At 42.8% G+C, this 17,881-nt stretch overlaps 1 protein-coding gene and 1 pseudogene across 1 annotated transcript in view; both read right to left on the bottom strand.

Moving 5' to 3' along the window:
* The window catches only part of USP34 (ubiquitin specific peptidase 34), a 199,320-nt gene extending 186,025 nt beyond the window's left edge, over positions 1–13,295 (bottom strand). The window contains exons 1-7 of the mRNA XM_040347825.1: positions 13,290–13,295; positions 10,094–10,243; positions 9,658–9,725; positions 8,278–8,470; positions 7,626–7,663; positions 2,825–2,906; positions 2,637–2,729 (exon numbers count right to left, since the gene is read on the bottom strand). Of these exons, the coding sequence (XP_040203759.1) occupies positions 2,637–2,729; positions 2,825–2,906; positions 7,626–7,663; positions 8,278–8,470; positions 9,658–9,725; positions 10,094–10,243; positions 13,290–13,295 (630 nt within the window). The remainder of the gene's footprint in view (positions 1–2,636; positions 2,730–2,824; positions 2,907–7,625; positions 7,664–8,277; positions 8,471–9,657; positions 9,726–10,093; positions 10,244–13,289) is intronic.
* The window catches only part of LOC120937701, a 59,118-nt pseudogene continuing 54,530 nt past the window's right edge, over positions 13,294–17,881 (bottom strand).

The following is a 17,881-nucleotide window of genomic DNA, read 5'->3' as shown; positions in this document are numbered from 1 at the left end:
ATAGAATAATCCAAATATTTCTATCATCAAATACATGTACATCTTTTAATATTCTATAAAATAAAAAATCATTTTAATGCAAAAGTCCATTGATGGACACAGGAATGTAGTAATTCTTGGACATGTGGGTTATACTGCTGCTTACAGGAGGTTTGGACTCTGGCAAACAAACATTAAGCCAGCCCCTGTATAACCCCACCTCCAATAGTCATGCCACAGTTTTGTGAGAAAGCAGGTTACAAGGTCCAAAAATGTAGGGCGCAAGACCCGTGTCCCTCAAATAACTTTGAGAAGATGATTTTATGGCAAGTACCGTGTTTCCCCGAAAATAAGACCTACCCCGAAAATAAGACCTAGCGTTATTTTGCAGGAGGGCTGCAATATAAGCCCTACCCCGAAAATAAGCCCTAGTTTAAAATGTTTGTAACATCCTATAATCCACTCTATTACAGTAGTATATAATGTACAATGTGTGTGTTTCTGTAATATAATTGCGGGGAAGAGAGCTCCGGCGGGTCAGGGAAGTGCTGAACGAAGGTATTTGGCACAATTATATTACAGAAACACACACATTATACATTATATACTACTGTAATAGAGTGGATTAAAGGGTTTTACAAGCATTTTAACTCTGTTTACACTGGGGATTCCCGTCAGGCAGGGAGAGAGAGGGGGAGAAAAGACAGCACATTACATGGTAAGACCTACCCTGAAAATAAGCCCTACTGTGTCTTTTGTTGCCAAAATTAATATAAGACCCAGGCTTATTTTCGGGGAAACACGGTATAAAAAGTAGCCTTTGCTATAAATTTCATATCTTGAGGTACAGTACAGGACACAGGCTGGATATTCATGGGCCCTTTGTGTTATAGGTCACTGGCAACAGCTTTACTGGGAGGATACTGCAGAGTCTAATAAAAGGCTACATAGTTTTTGCTAAAAAAACAAACAAAAAAAAAACAACGATATTTTAGGCAATAGATGGCACGGATTTTTTTTTACAAAAGACGCAGGTTCACACTGGGTACGATTTGCTTCGATTTGAGATGCGATTTCACATGTGAAATCGCATCTCAAATCGGCGGCAATTGTCGGCAATGACACTGTCCTAATCAGTGTGACGCCGCATCTGCGGCGCTGCACCGATTTCAAAAAGTAGTTCCTGTACTACTTTTTGCGATTTAGGGCCGCGATTTACATAGACATCTGTGCAGAAACCTGCACAGATGTCTCTTAAATCTCGGCCGAAATCGGGACTGCCAGCGGGTGTGAAATCGTGCGAGTTCAGCTGAACTCGAACGGCTTCACTTCCGCAGCCCAGTGTGAACCAGGGCTGAAGTTGTCAAACAAATTCCCATGGGGAGGTAACCAAAAGCTTAGACCATGGGTCTTCAATCTATGGCCCTACAGTTGTTTAGGAACTACAATTACCATCATGCCAAGTCATGTCTGTCAATGTCAGAGTTTTACAATGCCTCATGAGATGTGTAGTTCTGAAACAGCTGGAGGGCTGTTTGAGGATCTCTGGCTTAGAAGTTGCTGTGGACAGGGCCGCTGCTAGAAATCACAGATCTCTGCACAGACCCCTGATGTCTCACTTTTGAGACAGAGAAAGTGATTGCGGATACAATCCTCAATCTTTATCTCTGCAGCCTCAGCTGCACAGAATAAATGAACAGGAATTGCTCTGTACAGAGCTTCCTGTTCATTCGCAAACTGAAGCATAATGAACAGTTTCATATCCTTCAGTTGTGAACAGTTAGTGATCATTAGAGAAGCAAAATGATACCCCACTGCCAATATGGTGATCTGTGAACTGGTGCTCTAGCCAGGATGTTCAGGCCACAAAATGCAATGCTTGAATCAGAAAAAGGCTGGTGACTCAGATGCTCTTGAAAAAAAGTCCTTTATTTAGTTACATGGGTACCCATGTAACTAAATAAAGGACTTTTATTCAAGAGCATCCGAGTCGCTGCCCCCTACCTCCCCTCCAGGTTCGCCTTCCTGCTCCCGATTGGGTCCCCCTGTTGAACTGATGGGGACCAGTGGTACCCCCTTATCAGCAGCCTTGGCTGTGGACATAATATACTTGAACTCTGCAAAAGTGTTTGAAACACGGCTAATTTCTAAGTTAAAGTCTACAGGCTAAGATAATTCAGTTTCTAAATGGGAAGAAAACTGGTTAAAAGACTGTATTCAGGGAGTAGTGGTTAATGATTCATAATCTGAATGGTCTAAGGTTATTAGTGGTGTACCCAAAGTTTCAGTGTTGGGACCCTTACTTTTTAACCCAATTACCAATCATATAGAGTTTGAGATTAAAAGTACCATTTCAGTGTTTGCAGATGACACCAAGGTATGTAGTGGAATAACATCCTTACAAGCATGTCTCCAACTGTCAAGACAACCTCAATGCAATTTTCAATTTGGCAACCAAGTCCAAAATTTACAGGGACACTAGCAATTAAAAACTGAGTCATATCAGAAAGACAGACAGGGTCCAACAGAGGTTGGTTTAATGTTTATGTTTCCAGTGTGCAAACCTCCTGTAGGCAGAAGTATAACCCAGTTATGTCCCTTAAAAGGACCAACAAAAAAAAGAAAGAAAGAGGGAAGAGAAGTGCAACATAACATACCTGTGCAGCTGCCCAGATACAGTCAATGTGCTGAGTGCTCAGCCGGCCTTCTGCAGCCAGAAAGTTTAGGATAACTTGGCACTGTTTGATGATCTAGAAAACAAAAAAAACAAAAGTGCTTACATAGTAAATAAATAATTTGAAGTACGAGTAAAAAGAAATGGAATACAATAAATCAATATACCAACCTCAATGTGTAGGTTTGGTCCAAAAATATGTTCCACCACATTATTGCTGATGAGCCAATCTGCCAGCTCCTTTGCTATAGATCTGAAACAAGACAACAGAATAATAATTGTTCCTGGCATTGTCCCAGGCAAACAAGGGGCCGATTTAAGACAAATAAAGCAAACATAACTGCAGCTGTCATACACAGCCGAATTCCCTTGCTGCATTCGGCTTTTGCTCCTAGTTTCATAAATCAGTCCTAGAGAAATACCAATTTCGAAATGATGGATACAAACATCCTTGAAGGGCCAGTTTTCCTTAGACCAATGTTACAATATAGCCGAGTATGCTGTAGGCAAAATTATATATACATGCCGATTTACACATATGCCGATTTCCCTGAAAAGATGTTGACGCTTTATTGGTACTTATTTTAAGTGCAAGTCCTAAAAGGGTGGGGGGGTGTGTTTTGGAATTAAATACATTTTTATAAATGGAATTATGCTATGGAGTTTTCTTTTTTCACTCTGGAATGAGCTCATTGGCGTATGATCCATCCTCCTGTCTGCAATACATTTTATGGTGAAATCCATCCAGAGAGATTATCCAAGACTGGTGTTGATGCTCATTTTCCAGTGCCGTCTGCCGTCATATCACGTGCGGAGGTGATAGTGACCGCTCACTAATGCAGTATTTAACTAGAATTATTTTAAAAAACACCACGCTGGATTTTCTCACTACTGTATATGAAATGTGGATAAACCTATATGTGCAATAGATATTGAACTTTTATATATGCATGCACTTTTTATGACCACACACCTGGGACAGTTGGACTGTGTTTATTGCTATGTAGCGCTGCCTTTGTGTTTATTTTATATACCGTATTTTCCGGCGTATAAGACGACTTTCTGGATGCAAAAAAATGCATCAAAGTCGGGGGTCGTCTTATACGCCGGGTACGGTTTCTGCCATCACTCACTTTTTTCCTGAATAGGCGGTGCGGTGCGGTGACAGTCTCCGTGCTGCGCTCGTCAATGATTCAAAAGACGCTCCTTCTTCTCAGCGTGTTCTGTGATAGGTGGAACACAAATCTTCCCAGCAGCGCCTCTGTTCTGTGTTCCTCCTATCACAGATGCCTTCTCATCCTCGGACGAGATGAGAAGACGTCCCTGATAGGCGGAACACAGAACAGAGGCGCTGCTGGGAAGATTTGTGTTCCGCCTAACACAGGACAGTCTGAGGAGACGGCGCGTCTTTTAAATCATTGACGCGCGCAGCACGGAGACTGTCACCGCACCACACCGCCTGAAAAAAAAGTAAGTGATGGCACTGGGGGGGGCAAGTTCAGGCACAGTGGGGGCAAGTGATGGCACAGAGAGGGGGCAAGTGATGGCACAGAGAGGGCATGTAATGTAATGGCAGTGAGGAATGTAATGGCACAGTGCAGTGAGATTTGAAAAAGTCTGTTTCTGTCAGCGGTTCTGGCTACCCCTCAGCTTCCAGAAAGACTAGTAAGAAGGGGGTAGTCTTATACAGCGAGTATATCCCAAAACCAACATTTTTCCTGGAAAATTAGGGGGTCGTCTTATACGCCCAGTCGTCTTATACGCCGGAAAATATGGTATGTATTAGTGATGCTTGCAAATCGGCAGGTGTGAGTGGTAGTAGCTTCAGCCTTAAAGGGGTTGTAAAGGTAAAACAATTTTCCCTAAATAGCTTCCTTTACCTTAGTGCAGTCCTCCTTCACTTACCTCATCCTTCCATTTTGCTTTTAAATGTCCTTATTTCTTCTGATAAATCCTCACTTCCTGTTCTTCTGTCTGTAACTCCACACAGTAATGCAAGGCTTTCTCCCTGGTGTGAGAAGACTCTCGAGGGGGGAGGGGCAAGCAGGAGTGTCAGGACACCCACCAACACACAGCTCCTTTCTCTATCTGCCAAAGTAGAGAGTGTCCTGACTTTCCTGATCGCCCCCTCCCCCCTCAAGAGCCTTTCTCTACACAGGGAGAAAGCTTTACATTACTGTGTGAAGTTACAGACAGAAGAACAGGAAGTGAGGATTTCTCAGAAGAAATAAGGACATTTAAAAGCAAAATCGAAGGATGGGTAAGGTGAAGGAGGACTGCACTAAGGTAAAGGAGCTCTATAGGATTTTTTTTTTTTTTTACCTTTACAACCCTTTAATTGGCCACGCTCATTTACCCATTGTTGATTTATAGGTTTTATTTTCTCCCTAAGCACTTGTTTTGTGCAGATAGGGGTTTGTTTTGTATTTATTTACACACACACACATAGGTGATTGGACACTTGCAAACACTTTGCCAGGGTGAGCCCAGCCTGTGTATACAAAACATCCTTTAAATGAGGATCAAAAGTAGTCCAAGCTGACAAGTATTCAAAAAAGTTGCTACTGTACCCCGGCGATAGTAGATGAGAATTCTCTCATCAAGGAACTGGTGGAGGAGTCTCAGAAGTAGCAGCGATACCAAATAGGTAAGGAAGTCAGAGCCGCATGGAAAAAAACTATTGACCCAGAGGGGATACAATTACTGGGAAAGGGTTCAGTCCAGGTTCTCGCTACCTGAATGTATTTGGGACACCTCACCTCCACATCCCCCTCTACCCTGCCATAATGAGACCACAAGGAAGGCACTGCTGTGCCTTGTAGTCCACAAGAAAAGCTCTGCTGCAACCTGTAGTCCCACAAGGAAGACTGCTGAAACCCTGTAGTCTCACAAACAAATCGGTCTGCTGCCACCTATAACCCAAAAGGCACCCGCTATTGCTGCAACCTGTAGTGCCACTGAAGCACAGTCCTGAAGCAATTAGTAGTCCACGAGAGCCCGTACTGCCACTCGGATGTGGCGATTCCTTTTTTTACATGTGATCGAACACAGGCGAATCACATGGGTAAAGAGCCACGATCACGGCTCTTTGCTGAGATTGAGGTCACGCTGTGTCCCAGAACAAGAGCTGCACCGATCCGCCGTCAGTTTACTATAAGGCGGGCGGGAAGTGGTTAAAGTGGTTGCAAACACCCAGTAAAGTGAATGGCCTCAGGTGATGCACAGACGAAACAAATCCTCCAATATAAGTTGTACCTTTCTGCAGCCATTATTCTCTACATCTGTTCAAAGAGCTGAATTGTAAACTTGTCTGAGTGTTAAAGGAAAAAACACAAAGGGGGCGGAGAGCTGAAACTGCATTCAGCAGAGCTCAGTGGAGGAGAGTTCTGACCGCTGATTGGAAGAAAGAGAAAACACCCCCTTCACACAGAAACTGAGCCAAGGCTGTCAATCAGCTGGACATCCTTCCTGTCACCATTTTTCTCTTGGCATCAGGAAAACTTGTGGGAAGTGATTCATGCCGACAGCCAGAGAAATGAAGCAGCTCACAGGAATGCCACTTAGGGGGTTATTTACGAAAAGGCAAAACACTTTGCACTACAAGTGCAAATGCACTTGGAAGTGACAGTCGCTGTAAATTTGAGGGGTAGATCTGAAATGAGGGGAAGCTCTGCTTATGTTATTATCCAAGTATGTGCAAGCTAAATGCTGTTTATTTTCCTTGCATGTTCCCCTCAGATCTACAGCGATTGCACTTTGTAGTGAAAAGTGGATTTGCTTTTTCAAAAATAACCCCCCTTAGTGCTCTTAATTGAGACAAGTGCATAGCACACTAAAGAATATGCTTTGTTCATATTTTTTATATCTGAGGTTTACAACCACTTTAAGTTCACTGAGGAGTAAGGTAAACAGATGACAGAAATGTTTAATAACTTTTTGGAAAGAAGAACTTCATTATTTCCGTTAGGGTTGTCCCGATACCGATACTAGTACCAAGCATTTGTACCAAGCATTTTCCCGAGTACTTGTACTCGGGGAAAATGCTCCGATACTTACCGATACCCGACTCTCCTTCCATGCTCCTGTGTCCCCCCTCCATGCCGCTGCGTTCTGCTCTCCCCCTCCGTGCCGCTGCCGTCCTCTGTCCCCCCCCCCCCCCTCCTCCGTGCCACTGCTGTCCTCTTTTCCCCCCACCCTCCGTGCTGTCCTCTGTCCCCCCCCCCCCCCTCCGTGCCGCTGCCGTCCTCTGTTCTCCTCCTCCGTGCCGCCCTTTGTTCGCCCCCTCCGTGCCGTCCTCTGTTTTGCTCTCCCCCTCCGAGCCGCTGCTTCCCCCCTCCGTGATCTGTGTCCCCCCTCCGTGTCCTCCTCCGCCCCCTCTGTCAGGATGGAGAGCGGCGGTAGGAGCCGCTACCCGGCTCCTACCTTTTCTGAATGAACAGTCAGTGATCACTGACTGTCCATTCATATGACTGAGCAACGTAAACTGTGTTTACGATGCTTCAGTTTATGAATGGATAGGAGCCTCTGTCTCCTGTCTATTCATTTCCAGTGCAGCTGAGAAAGGGACTGGGGAATATGTGTCCCTAGTCCCCTTCTCTGTCTTAAAGGGGAGATGTCAGAGGTCTGTTAAGACCCCTGATATCTCACCAAAGCCCAATAGGGCTAATTAAAAAAAATAAAAAAAAAATTTGCAATAAATAATTTTAAAAATAAAATGTAAATAATAATAATAGAAAAAAAACACACCTGACAATCCACTCCCCCCCCCTTAAAAAAAAAAAAAAAAAAGTATCGGTATTCGGTATCGGCGAGTACTTGAAAAAAAGGATCGGTACTTGTACTCGGTCTCAAAAAAGTGGTATCGGGACAACCCTAATTTCCGTAATCAGGGAACAAATGCATATTAGACAACCTTGCAATTCTTAAAAACTCATGAAGACATAGTCCAAAGTAATTAAAAAGAATAGACTCCGTCTCTGTGTCAGATACCAGGACTCGTTGTTGCAGACATCATTAAAAGTATGAAGTTGGTTCTAAATAAAAGAAAACCACATTAAAGAAAAGAAACACAAATGAAACGGCTAAAGAAATAGATGAAATTATTTGCAAGAGTACACAGTATATTACCTTACCTAAAACTAAGAAAATGTTAAAACAACTGGATCTTGAAGGGTCAGATAGAAGATCTATCTATATCACACATAGAAGGTAAAAGGGAACGTATCAAAATGGTTGTCAAGGTTCAAGAGGAATTACCGTAAGTGAAAGCTCATAAATTGCTACAGAAAATACTGGCAGTTCTCCGGAGATCAGGTCTAAATAAATGGCTTGAACAATATGCAAAAAAGGAAAAAGCAAGTTCAATGTCTTAAGGTAACCAGTCCGAAATCACAGATTTTCTCTGATCAGGTGTAATGGGCACCTGCCCATCTCCGAGCCTTGCCATATTAGATAGCATTTCTATAATATGCATATTTTATAAATAGAAAAAACAATAAAAAACAAAACACATACATGGGTCTCTTAGTTGAACTTTAAAAGCAATATTTTCAATCCTGTCTAATCAAGAAACACCAGATCTGTTTTTACTAAGAGGTTACCATAGCGATATGGCAAACACCTACCGTTATCTGACTCAAGCCAGCAAGCCTCATTGTTAGTGTGGGTGACATAAAATATTTGAAAGCCAAGTCAAGGCTCTCTTTATCAAAGCACAAAGCTGTGTCCAGAGGCTCTTTCACAGTGCTCCACATGAGGTCAGCCATGTTCCTAGCCGCACTCTGACGCAGCTCCTGGTCAGACAGCTTACACAAATATCTGGAAAATAGCAAATCGAATTATAAAATAGCATTTGTAAAACGAAAACACCACATCAGTCTAGGAAAGGCCCTTCATCCTGTGGCTTGACTGCCACTTGTGTCAATATACTCCGATGTAGCACATGACCAATTAAAAAAAAAAAAAAAAAAAAAAAAAAAATGTCTTTCCTAATCTGCATTTGAGAGTCTATTCCTTATGTCAGCAATACACCTACAAATTCCTCTTGTTCACCCCCTGCCAACAGGACCCACAGCCGCTACATACCCGAGCAGTGACTACATCTCATTGGATACAGTCAATGTACAGCCAACAATTTTTTACCCAGTTTACATCCAAAGTCAAAAGGCAGTCACAAAGTAACTTTATCAGAGGAACTGACATGGAGTGCTAGGCTACATTTCTATAGTTTGCATATTTTAGCCCTACATACTGATTTGAACTGGATATAGGGGGTTATTTACGAAAGGCAAATCCACTTTGCACTACAATTGCAAACTACAAGTGCAAAGTGCACTTGAAATTGCACTAAAAGTGCAGTCGCTGTAAATCTGAGGGGTAGATCTGAAACAAGGGGACGATCTGAAACAAGGGGACGATCTGAAGATTTTATTACCCAATGATGTGCAAGCTAAAATGCTGTTTTTTATTTTCCTTGCATGTCCCCCTTGGATCTACAGAGACTGCACTTTCAATGCAATTTCAAGTGCCTTTCATAAATAAACTCTTAAGGCCCTTTCCGATCAGGTCCACCTGTCAGTTGTTCAGGCAGACCTGCTCTGAAATGTCCATGTAACTAGTGCCTATTGAAATACGCCAACCTTCGGGTCCGATCAGGTCCGGGGAAAAAAAAAAAAAGGGCAAAAAGGGACAGCTTCCTTTTTTTTTTTAGCGCACTGGAACAGCCTGATGTAAAAGGAACAGCGGAATCGGTTGACACCCAGCGCCCACAGAGCATAGCGGGGTCTGCCCGCAGAAACGGAGTGGGCATAGATGCGACACCCGTCCCACTCTGCTCCTATCAGTAGGGGATCAGATCACAGATCCCCTGCTGATTGGAGTGGAATCCACCCCATGTAACCTGTTGCAAATTAGAGCAGAGAATGAAAGGGTTTGCCATCCACTAGGAGAATACAGTGAGATACTCTCAAACATAGCAAAATTGGGATAAGACAGCATTATCTTACCTTATAACATAGGTTCTAAATGGTATAATATGCTGCATAACAGCAGGGATGTGTAACCATATTCTGATCTACAAAGGAAAAAAAATCAAAACCACAATTATTACCATGTAGTTTCCCTTTTCATGTACGCGTATATTTTTCCAAGCTGACTAATGTCTAGCACATGTCATACACACAAAAGCCTACATATCCAGTTACATTGATATTTACAGTAAATGCTTTAAAACCATGACACTCTCAGCCTACATCAATGATAAAAAGTTACATTCAATATGAGCTTGGGCACAACAATTTTTCTTTATTACAATGCAAATGTTTAGCACTCAATAGGAGCAAGAACTCCGCAAAATACAAGAAGTCATAAAACTCATTATTCTGCAATACATGGGCAACTTTGATTTCCAACGTTTCAAAACACTTTAGAAGGGTAACTTACGTTGGACACAACAGTGATGAATGCATGAGCTATTAGAAAGGGCAGGGTCTCGGGGGTTCCATACTCAAAGCAATCCTTCATAAGAGAAAGGCCGTTTTTCCCACAGAATAGACACACGTAACGGAGAAGGTGCAAGGGGACCTCCACGTCCTACAAGGACAAAAGATATAAATTAATTGAAAAAAAGAATACAATTGAAAAAACAGAAAAACACATGTTGTGTCTATGTGCTCAATGCAGCAGTATCCATTTTAGAGAAAAATACCATTATTTTTTTTTTTTTAATATATCATCCTGGTTTCCACATGCTGAGACAAGTCTGTTACTGAATGCAACAACTCCGTTAAAGGCCAAGTGCACTTTTAGTGATATATATATATATATATACACATACAGCCCTCAAAATTTCCACTAGCCTACTAGCATTTGGCGAGTGGATTTAAGCTGGGGGCGAGTGATGACAGGGCTGCATGACCAATCTCCCTCCAATCTGTGCCTACACTTAGAGTCCCGATGAGATTGGCGGCCGAAGAGGAAAGGTGCATGCTCGGGAAAAGTAGTCTGGTGAGCCGCGCACAGGCAGAGCAGTACATAGGTGCTCTCCTTACAATTCTCATTAAGCAATGGGACCTAACAGTATGACCTCTCTGAGCCTGCCCCCCTCCCCCGGGCCCCGACCAATGTAGCTGGAGAGCAGAAAGTAATGAGTGAGGTGGAGGATTGCAAACATTTCCACTCCGGTGCAGCGCTCAATGAAAGTTGCCCTGACATGAGAGCGGCAGCCTTCTAGTTTGTGCAGTTTTCTTCTCCTTGTGCTCTATGCAAGTGTCCAACGGTTTAGCCTGAGCACTGTGAACAGACTGGTCTCAATGTGTTCTGTGCGCTGTCAGTGTACGCTGTGCTATGGTGTCAATGGCTGTGCAGTTGTGTGGATCTCAGCGCTGGATTGTACTCCCTCCCACTGTGCTGCAGCTCCTCTCCTCTCTGCCAGCCTGAATAAAAGGGGGAAGTGGGGACATGCAAGCGTGGAGCCGCACACAAAGGCTCCTGATGAGATGAATGGGAGAGAGAGAGAGGATGGATGGGAGTTGCAGAGGAGACAGCAAGAGAATGGGGAAGAGACCCAGTTCTAGTCCCTCTGGTCTGCCCCCAGTGCCCTGTCCCTCTGGTCTGCCCCTAGTGCCCTGCCCCTCTGGTCTGCCCCTAGTGCCCTGCCCCTCTGGTCTGCCCCTAGTGCCCTGCCCCAGTTTGCTAAAGTTGTTGTTGGTAATATTTAATTTTGTAACTTGATTCTGCATAAAACATTGTCATTCCATGAGATAATCTACGAGGGCGTGTTTACGGGTGCAGGGCAGTGTATGAATTAGGTGGGGCAACTGGTGGCGAGTAACTCTTGAGGCCTGGCTAGTAGCTCAGGACTTGAAATTTTGAGCCCTGTATATATATATATATATATATATATATATATATATATATATATATATATATATATATATATATATATATATAATGCTTTTTCCCCCCTTCCTTTTATTTTTTCACCCAAAGGACATGTGTGTTCCAGGGCGTTTTGATGAGTTTTAACACATTCCAATACAGTGCAGAAAAAAATGCAGCAGGTTCTACTTTTTTCTGGAACGCACTGAAACTGACCGCACTGGTGAGAACTATGCATTGAAAACCATGACCTGATGAAGGGCCACGCCCCGATACGCGTTGTCATGACTACAGCCCTAAAACATTTTCACCTTCCACCGTCCTGTTATCTTCAGCCAAGCTTTCACTTGCAGCTGCCAGCCGAAGCCCCCTACATTGGTCGACGTGAGCCTATTGTCATCCTCGGCTCCAAGCCTCGTTTTTGGTCTTTACTTCCTGGTGCCGTTCTGACGTCACGCCCAGGAAGCCCTTGGCTGACATGGGAGCACACCCTAGACTGTGCATCGGGGATCTACTGATGGACACATTGGGCTATCAGCTCTATCCTGTCACCTCTCCACCTCCATCTGGATGAGCTTCTCCCCCCCTTTCCATCTTGAGCCAGAGCACCGTGATCCCACGAGAGTTTTCATCCTTTGCAGCATGCCCCCCCTGTCATCTGGCGTCCTGCACGCACTCAAGGCATCATCCACTGTTACGCTATTTGACGGTTATGGTTCCATCCAGACCACGGAGGAATGGATGGGCTGATGTTATTTTTCCATTCAGGCTACGGAGGAATGCTTTGTGGTTTTAAATGTTTCTATGGCAAAAAAATGAAATTTTACCCATTACCGCCTCTATATTGATGCCCATATTAATTTGACCCTATTTTTTTAGCGCTCCTATATATGGTCATTCTGTTTGCATGTTTTTATCACATCGCTCCTGATGTGTTTTCCATATAGCTGCTGATTGTGGTCGGCCCAGGACTTCTCATACTTTGTAGTCCGTTTTCCATATACTACATATATCCCCTGTTATTTTGCGCCAGACTTTTTTTGTTGTTTTGCCATTGAAAAACCATATAATCTACTATCCATGTGTTTTTGAAATAAAAAAAAAAAAACGCACTGTACTGCATTTTGGTGTGAACTGGCCCTTACTGGGCAAAATTCGATTTTGTAGCCGAATTTGTTAAAGCTGAGGTACAGCTGTAAAAAAACATTTTTTTCTTTTTAAAAAGTCAGCAGCTACAAAAACTGTAGCTGCTGACTTTTAATAAGCACACTTACCTGTCCAGGGTGCCCGTGATATCAGGCTCCGGCGCCACCATTCAAAGTAAGGAGAACAGGCAGTGGAGCCTTGCGGCTTTAATGCCCGTTTCCTACTTCGAGTCTCGTGGCGCTTTGTGAATGGCCGGCTGTCTTCTGTGACACACAGGTCACAAGACAGCGCGTCCAAATGTCCCAGAAGACAACGCGAGGAGGAGACTGAAGACTACCGCAGAATAGGAATTAGGATGATCTGCCTAGTAACAGACATTTCTGGAAAGTATAAAAAAAACTATTTTATTTTTTTCATTTTTTTGAGCCTTTTTGCTCTTTTTTTTTCTTTTTTTTAGGGTGGACCTCCCCTTTAAGGTGAAAACACAAAAAGCTTAATATGGCTAATATATGGAGAGTGACAAATTTTGAAAAACAAATCTATAGTATGAAAATCACTTAAAAAACAAACGCCTTCATACATCTATAAAAAAGGTCTTTAGCTTTTCACTTACATTCATGTCACCTAAAGGCTCCCTAAGAGATTGCCTTCTTGAGCTGAAATATCCTGGAAGAGCAAGAGGAAAGAAATGCTTTAGAAGTGATGTGAAAAAACATGTTAATATTACTTTTACTGACATGTTTGGAAGACATTTTATTTCATAATTTAAGACCCAAGGCTCAGTTCACACTGCAGCAATGCGGGAACACTGCAAAGTCTCCAATCGCAGGTCTCGCAGTGGCAGTTCACACTGCCCTATGCAAAACTGCTGGGAGTGTCAATTGAAAGTTTATGACACCCCCATATCAGTTTGTATGGATGTGAACACCCATGCAATCCGATTCTGCTGCGGACCAAAAAAAGGGTACTGTGCATCTTTGGTCCGAATGCGATGCAAATCAGCCATACTATATGTATGGCTGAAATCGCTACGCACAGAGATCGCATGTGATTTGCACTGCAGTTGCGGTTTGAATCACATTCGATGTCGGACATCGCACCAGTGGCAACCGGCCCTAAAACACAACTTTTATAAAGAAAATGAGACAAAAATCAAACATCCAAAAATCAAAAAAACTCCAAAACACAATGCCTATAACTCACACATGCTTTAGTAAGTGCCCCACATGGACTGTTGAAAAATCTGTATATAACATTTTATTTGCAGTAAAAAACATCTCATCTCTAAGGGCCAACTTTAGGAATCCCGTACATGACCTTCAAACTCACAAGTGAGCCAAAATGCAGTTTACTTTCGGGTACATTTCAGATTGGCCTGTTTGAGATGCAAAAAAAAAAAAAAAAAAAAAAAAAGTATACAGCCCTTAAAGTGCAAGTTGACCTTACAGAAATATCTGTAAAGTGAACTTACACAGGACCCCCTCCTCACTCCCCCCCTAGCCTGCAGCGCAGCAATCTCCTGTTCTGAGCCCCAGTATAGCGGCCTTAGGGGTGCGGGGCTTAGAAATCACCTTGGCATTCACTACTCTTCTTCCCCGCTGAAAGGACATATTACGTGGGTTCTGATTGGTCCGCTCCTCCCTTGTGAACACGTCGACCAATTGGAATGCTCCTAAATGTACCTCCTGACGGGGTATGTTTAGGAGATTAAGCTTTGGTGATTTCTAAGCCCCGGAGCCGTGAGGCGGCTATCCGGGGGCTCAGAGCGGGAGATTGCCACGCTGCAGGTCAGGACGGGTTAGGAGGGAGTCCTGTGCAAGTTCATCTTACAGATTGTTCTGTAAAGGTGAACTTACCCCTTTAAAGAATTATTCTGGGAAAAGCAGGATGAATTGAGGCCTTATTAAACTTGCCCAACATTACCGATCAAAACTTTTACCAATTTCCTTACAGCGTAAGAGACGTGCAGAGCTGAGCTATCCAAAACGGACTATCCAAAACGATTTTGTCGGTGTTCTACCCCTCTTACCACACGTGCTGACAAGAACAGCTTAAAACATTGATGAGGCCCTCACGTTTCCAAAAATAAAAAAATACTAAAAGAATTGGCCTTTCTGTGGATGGAGCCCCTTAATAAATGCTGGACATAAAAAAAGTAATCACTAGCACTTTGAACCATATTTCTATACGATAAAGATCGAACAGCCCTGACCCGTCGAGACATGGACTCACTAGACCTCTGTAGGTATACTTTGGAATGTGGCTTCAAGCCATCGGTTAGCAGATCCTTAGGCCTCCGCTATCTTGTTTCTTCCCATGGTGCATGGTGGTGCCATCTCATCCAGCTAAACACCACATATGCACCCAACCATCTACATCATGCAACTGAAAGTTTAACTCATCCACACCATGTTACCTTATGCCATTGCTCAGTGGTCCAGTTACGATACTCATAAGCCTATCGTAGGCACTTTTGGCATACACACTCAGCACAGGCACCCTGACAGTCTACAGCTATGCAATCTCCATACATAAACTGGAATGCACTGTGTGTTCAGACACAATAGAAAGCCATCAGAACCAGCAATAACTTTTTCAGCAATTCGAGCTATTGTGTAGCTCTTCTATTAAAACAGATCACACGAGCAGCCTTCGCTCTCTACATATGTCAATGAGCCTTGGCCACTTATAACTATTGACAGTTTTCTTTCCTTGGGCCAATCTTTGTAGGTCCTGACCACGGCAGACCAGGAACATCCCAACAAGATCTGCAGAGTTTTGGAGTCTAACCGCGCCCTAGCCATTACAATTGGCCCTTGTCATAGTTCAAATCATTTGCATTTCTCTGCTTTCAGCACGCAGCTTCAGGGATAACATGTTCATTTGCCACCTAATTTATCTCACCCACTTTCAGGTGCCATTGTGAACAAAATAATTCAAGATAGTTCACTTTAACTGTCAGTAGTCAATGTTTTGTCTAATTGTAGAATATATATAAAAAATTTGGCAGAATTTATCAAGGCAAAAAAAAAAATATATAAAATTACCGTATATACTCGAGTATAAGCCGATCCGAATGCAAGCCGAGGCACCTAATTTAACCACAAAAAAACTGGGAAAACATATAGACTCGAGTATAAGCCTAGTGTGGGAAATGCAGCAGCTACTGGGTAAACAATGCCGCCTCACTTTGCAGTCTAATTGCGCCCACATATGCAGTCTCACAGTCAGCAGTAAAAATAGCATGTCTGCCACTATTTAAATACATATGCAGCGTACCTTTCATTAGTAAAACAGCGTGTCTGACGCTGTATAATCCAGTCTGTTGGCTGTCCATGTAAGACAGCCCCGCTGCTCCTAGTCTGTGATAGGCGGAACACCGATAGAGGAACACCGATACGATGCTGGGAAACTGTATCAGTGTTCCGCCTATCACAGACTAGAAGGCAGCGGGGCTGTCTTACAATGGACGGCCAACAGACTGGATTATTAAAGCGGCAGACACATGCTGTTTTACTAATGAAAAGGTACGGCTGCTTATGGATTACAGATCGGCAGACACGCCGTTTTACTGCTGACTCGAGTATAAGCCGAAGGGGAAGCTTTTCAGCCTAATAAAATGGGCTGAAAAACTCGGCTTATATGGTAATAGGCTTTTATGATCAAAAGCTGGTTGATAGTGGTTAAATTGCTAGAAAACCGTCATGTGTATTGTCACTCTGAAAGTCCATGCAGGGCTAGTGGTTTATTTTGCTCTTAATGTATGGTTATTTTGTAGATACTTGGGTATCGGTTTAAAATGTTTTCACCCAAAGATTCTTTATTTATTTTTTAAATAACTGGAAGTGTATAAAACCCTAGATGAAAGCTGTGCAAATTATTTCTAAATAGACCCCTTAGTGGACTAATTTAAGTGGAATTCCAGGCTATAAACAAACAATTCTTAAACATGCACCCCCCCAACTCCTATTCTAACCAACTTGTGAAAGAAAGATGCTTACACTTATCTATTCTCAGGGGCTCCATTCCAATCATGTAATTGGCTACCAGCAGCAGCTTCAGGGGGAGAGGGACAGCCACCAAAAGATGCCCCCAAAGTAAGCCTATGGGCAACATCACCACACAGGCATTATAGCCATTGTCGGATCGCTCTTCTTCTCTGAAGCGGCCGCTGGGGAGATCTAGTGACCGGAGTGGAGCACTGGGAGAAGAGGCTGTATATGCATCATGATTTTACAGGGTAGTTAGAAATTGCAGTTGAGGATGAGAGCAGGTTTAAGCATACTTGGTAATAGCCTGAAATTCAAACTTTAAAGTCTAGCTTTACCTGAAACTGTTTTGTTCTTTAGTTTAGGATAGAGTAGGGAATAGTAAAACCCTATGCCACTTTATTTTTGTAACTTCCTGTTCCTGACACACAACAGTAAAGCAAAAATATTATCAAAATAAGGAAAACTTCCCCTCCAAGTTGTAACTGGAAACACACTCCACATTGAAGAATTTCCCTTCATCTGTTTTGGTTACAACTGTAAAATTAAGCTACTTACTGTCCAGTGAAAATCACTAGGACAAAACAAAAGGTACATCCTAAAACAGTTTGGACATAAACGGTATAAACCTTACCTATACTGGGGTTCCAACTGTTCACGTTCTTTACAAAACTAAGAAAATCATCTTGAAAAGCAATTTAAAATGATAGCTCCATGCAGGCAAAACATCTATATAGTACATCTAACAAACTAGTCATGACCAGGTGCAAGTACAGCCCCAATTCCAAAAAAAATCTACATTAAAAACAGAATGCAATGCTCTGCAATTCTCATTAACCCATAGTTTATAATACAACAAAAATCCTAAAATGTTTAAACCAAGAAAATGTACAATTTAAAAAAAAAAAGCTTATTGGGAAATTGATGGCAGCAACATATCTCAAAAAAGTTGGACAAGGCCATGGCCATGTTTACCACAGGGGAGCACCCCCCTCTAACATTTGGTAAACAGTTGGGGAACTGAAAAGACCTGTTACTGGAGTTTTGGGAGAGGAATGTTGTCCCATTCTTGCCTAATATAGGACTCCTTTACTATGAAGCCTTGCTGTTATAGATGCAGTAAGCAGTTCAGCATTGTCCTGCTGAAATAAGCAGGGCCTTCCCTAAAAAAAGGTGTCTGGATGGAAGAATATGCTGCTCTAAAACCTAAAAATAT

This window comes from Rana temporaria, chromosome 4 (genome assembly GCF_905171775.1).
Source record: "Rana temporaria chromosome 4, aRanTem1.1, whole genome shotgun sequence".
Taxonomy (NCBI): domain Eukaryota; kingdom Metazoa; phylum Chordata; class Amphibia; order Anura; family Ranidae; genus Rana; species Rana temporaria.
Note: the sequence above shows the minus strand (reverse complement) of the source record. Positions and strands in the feature narration are given on the sequence as shown.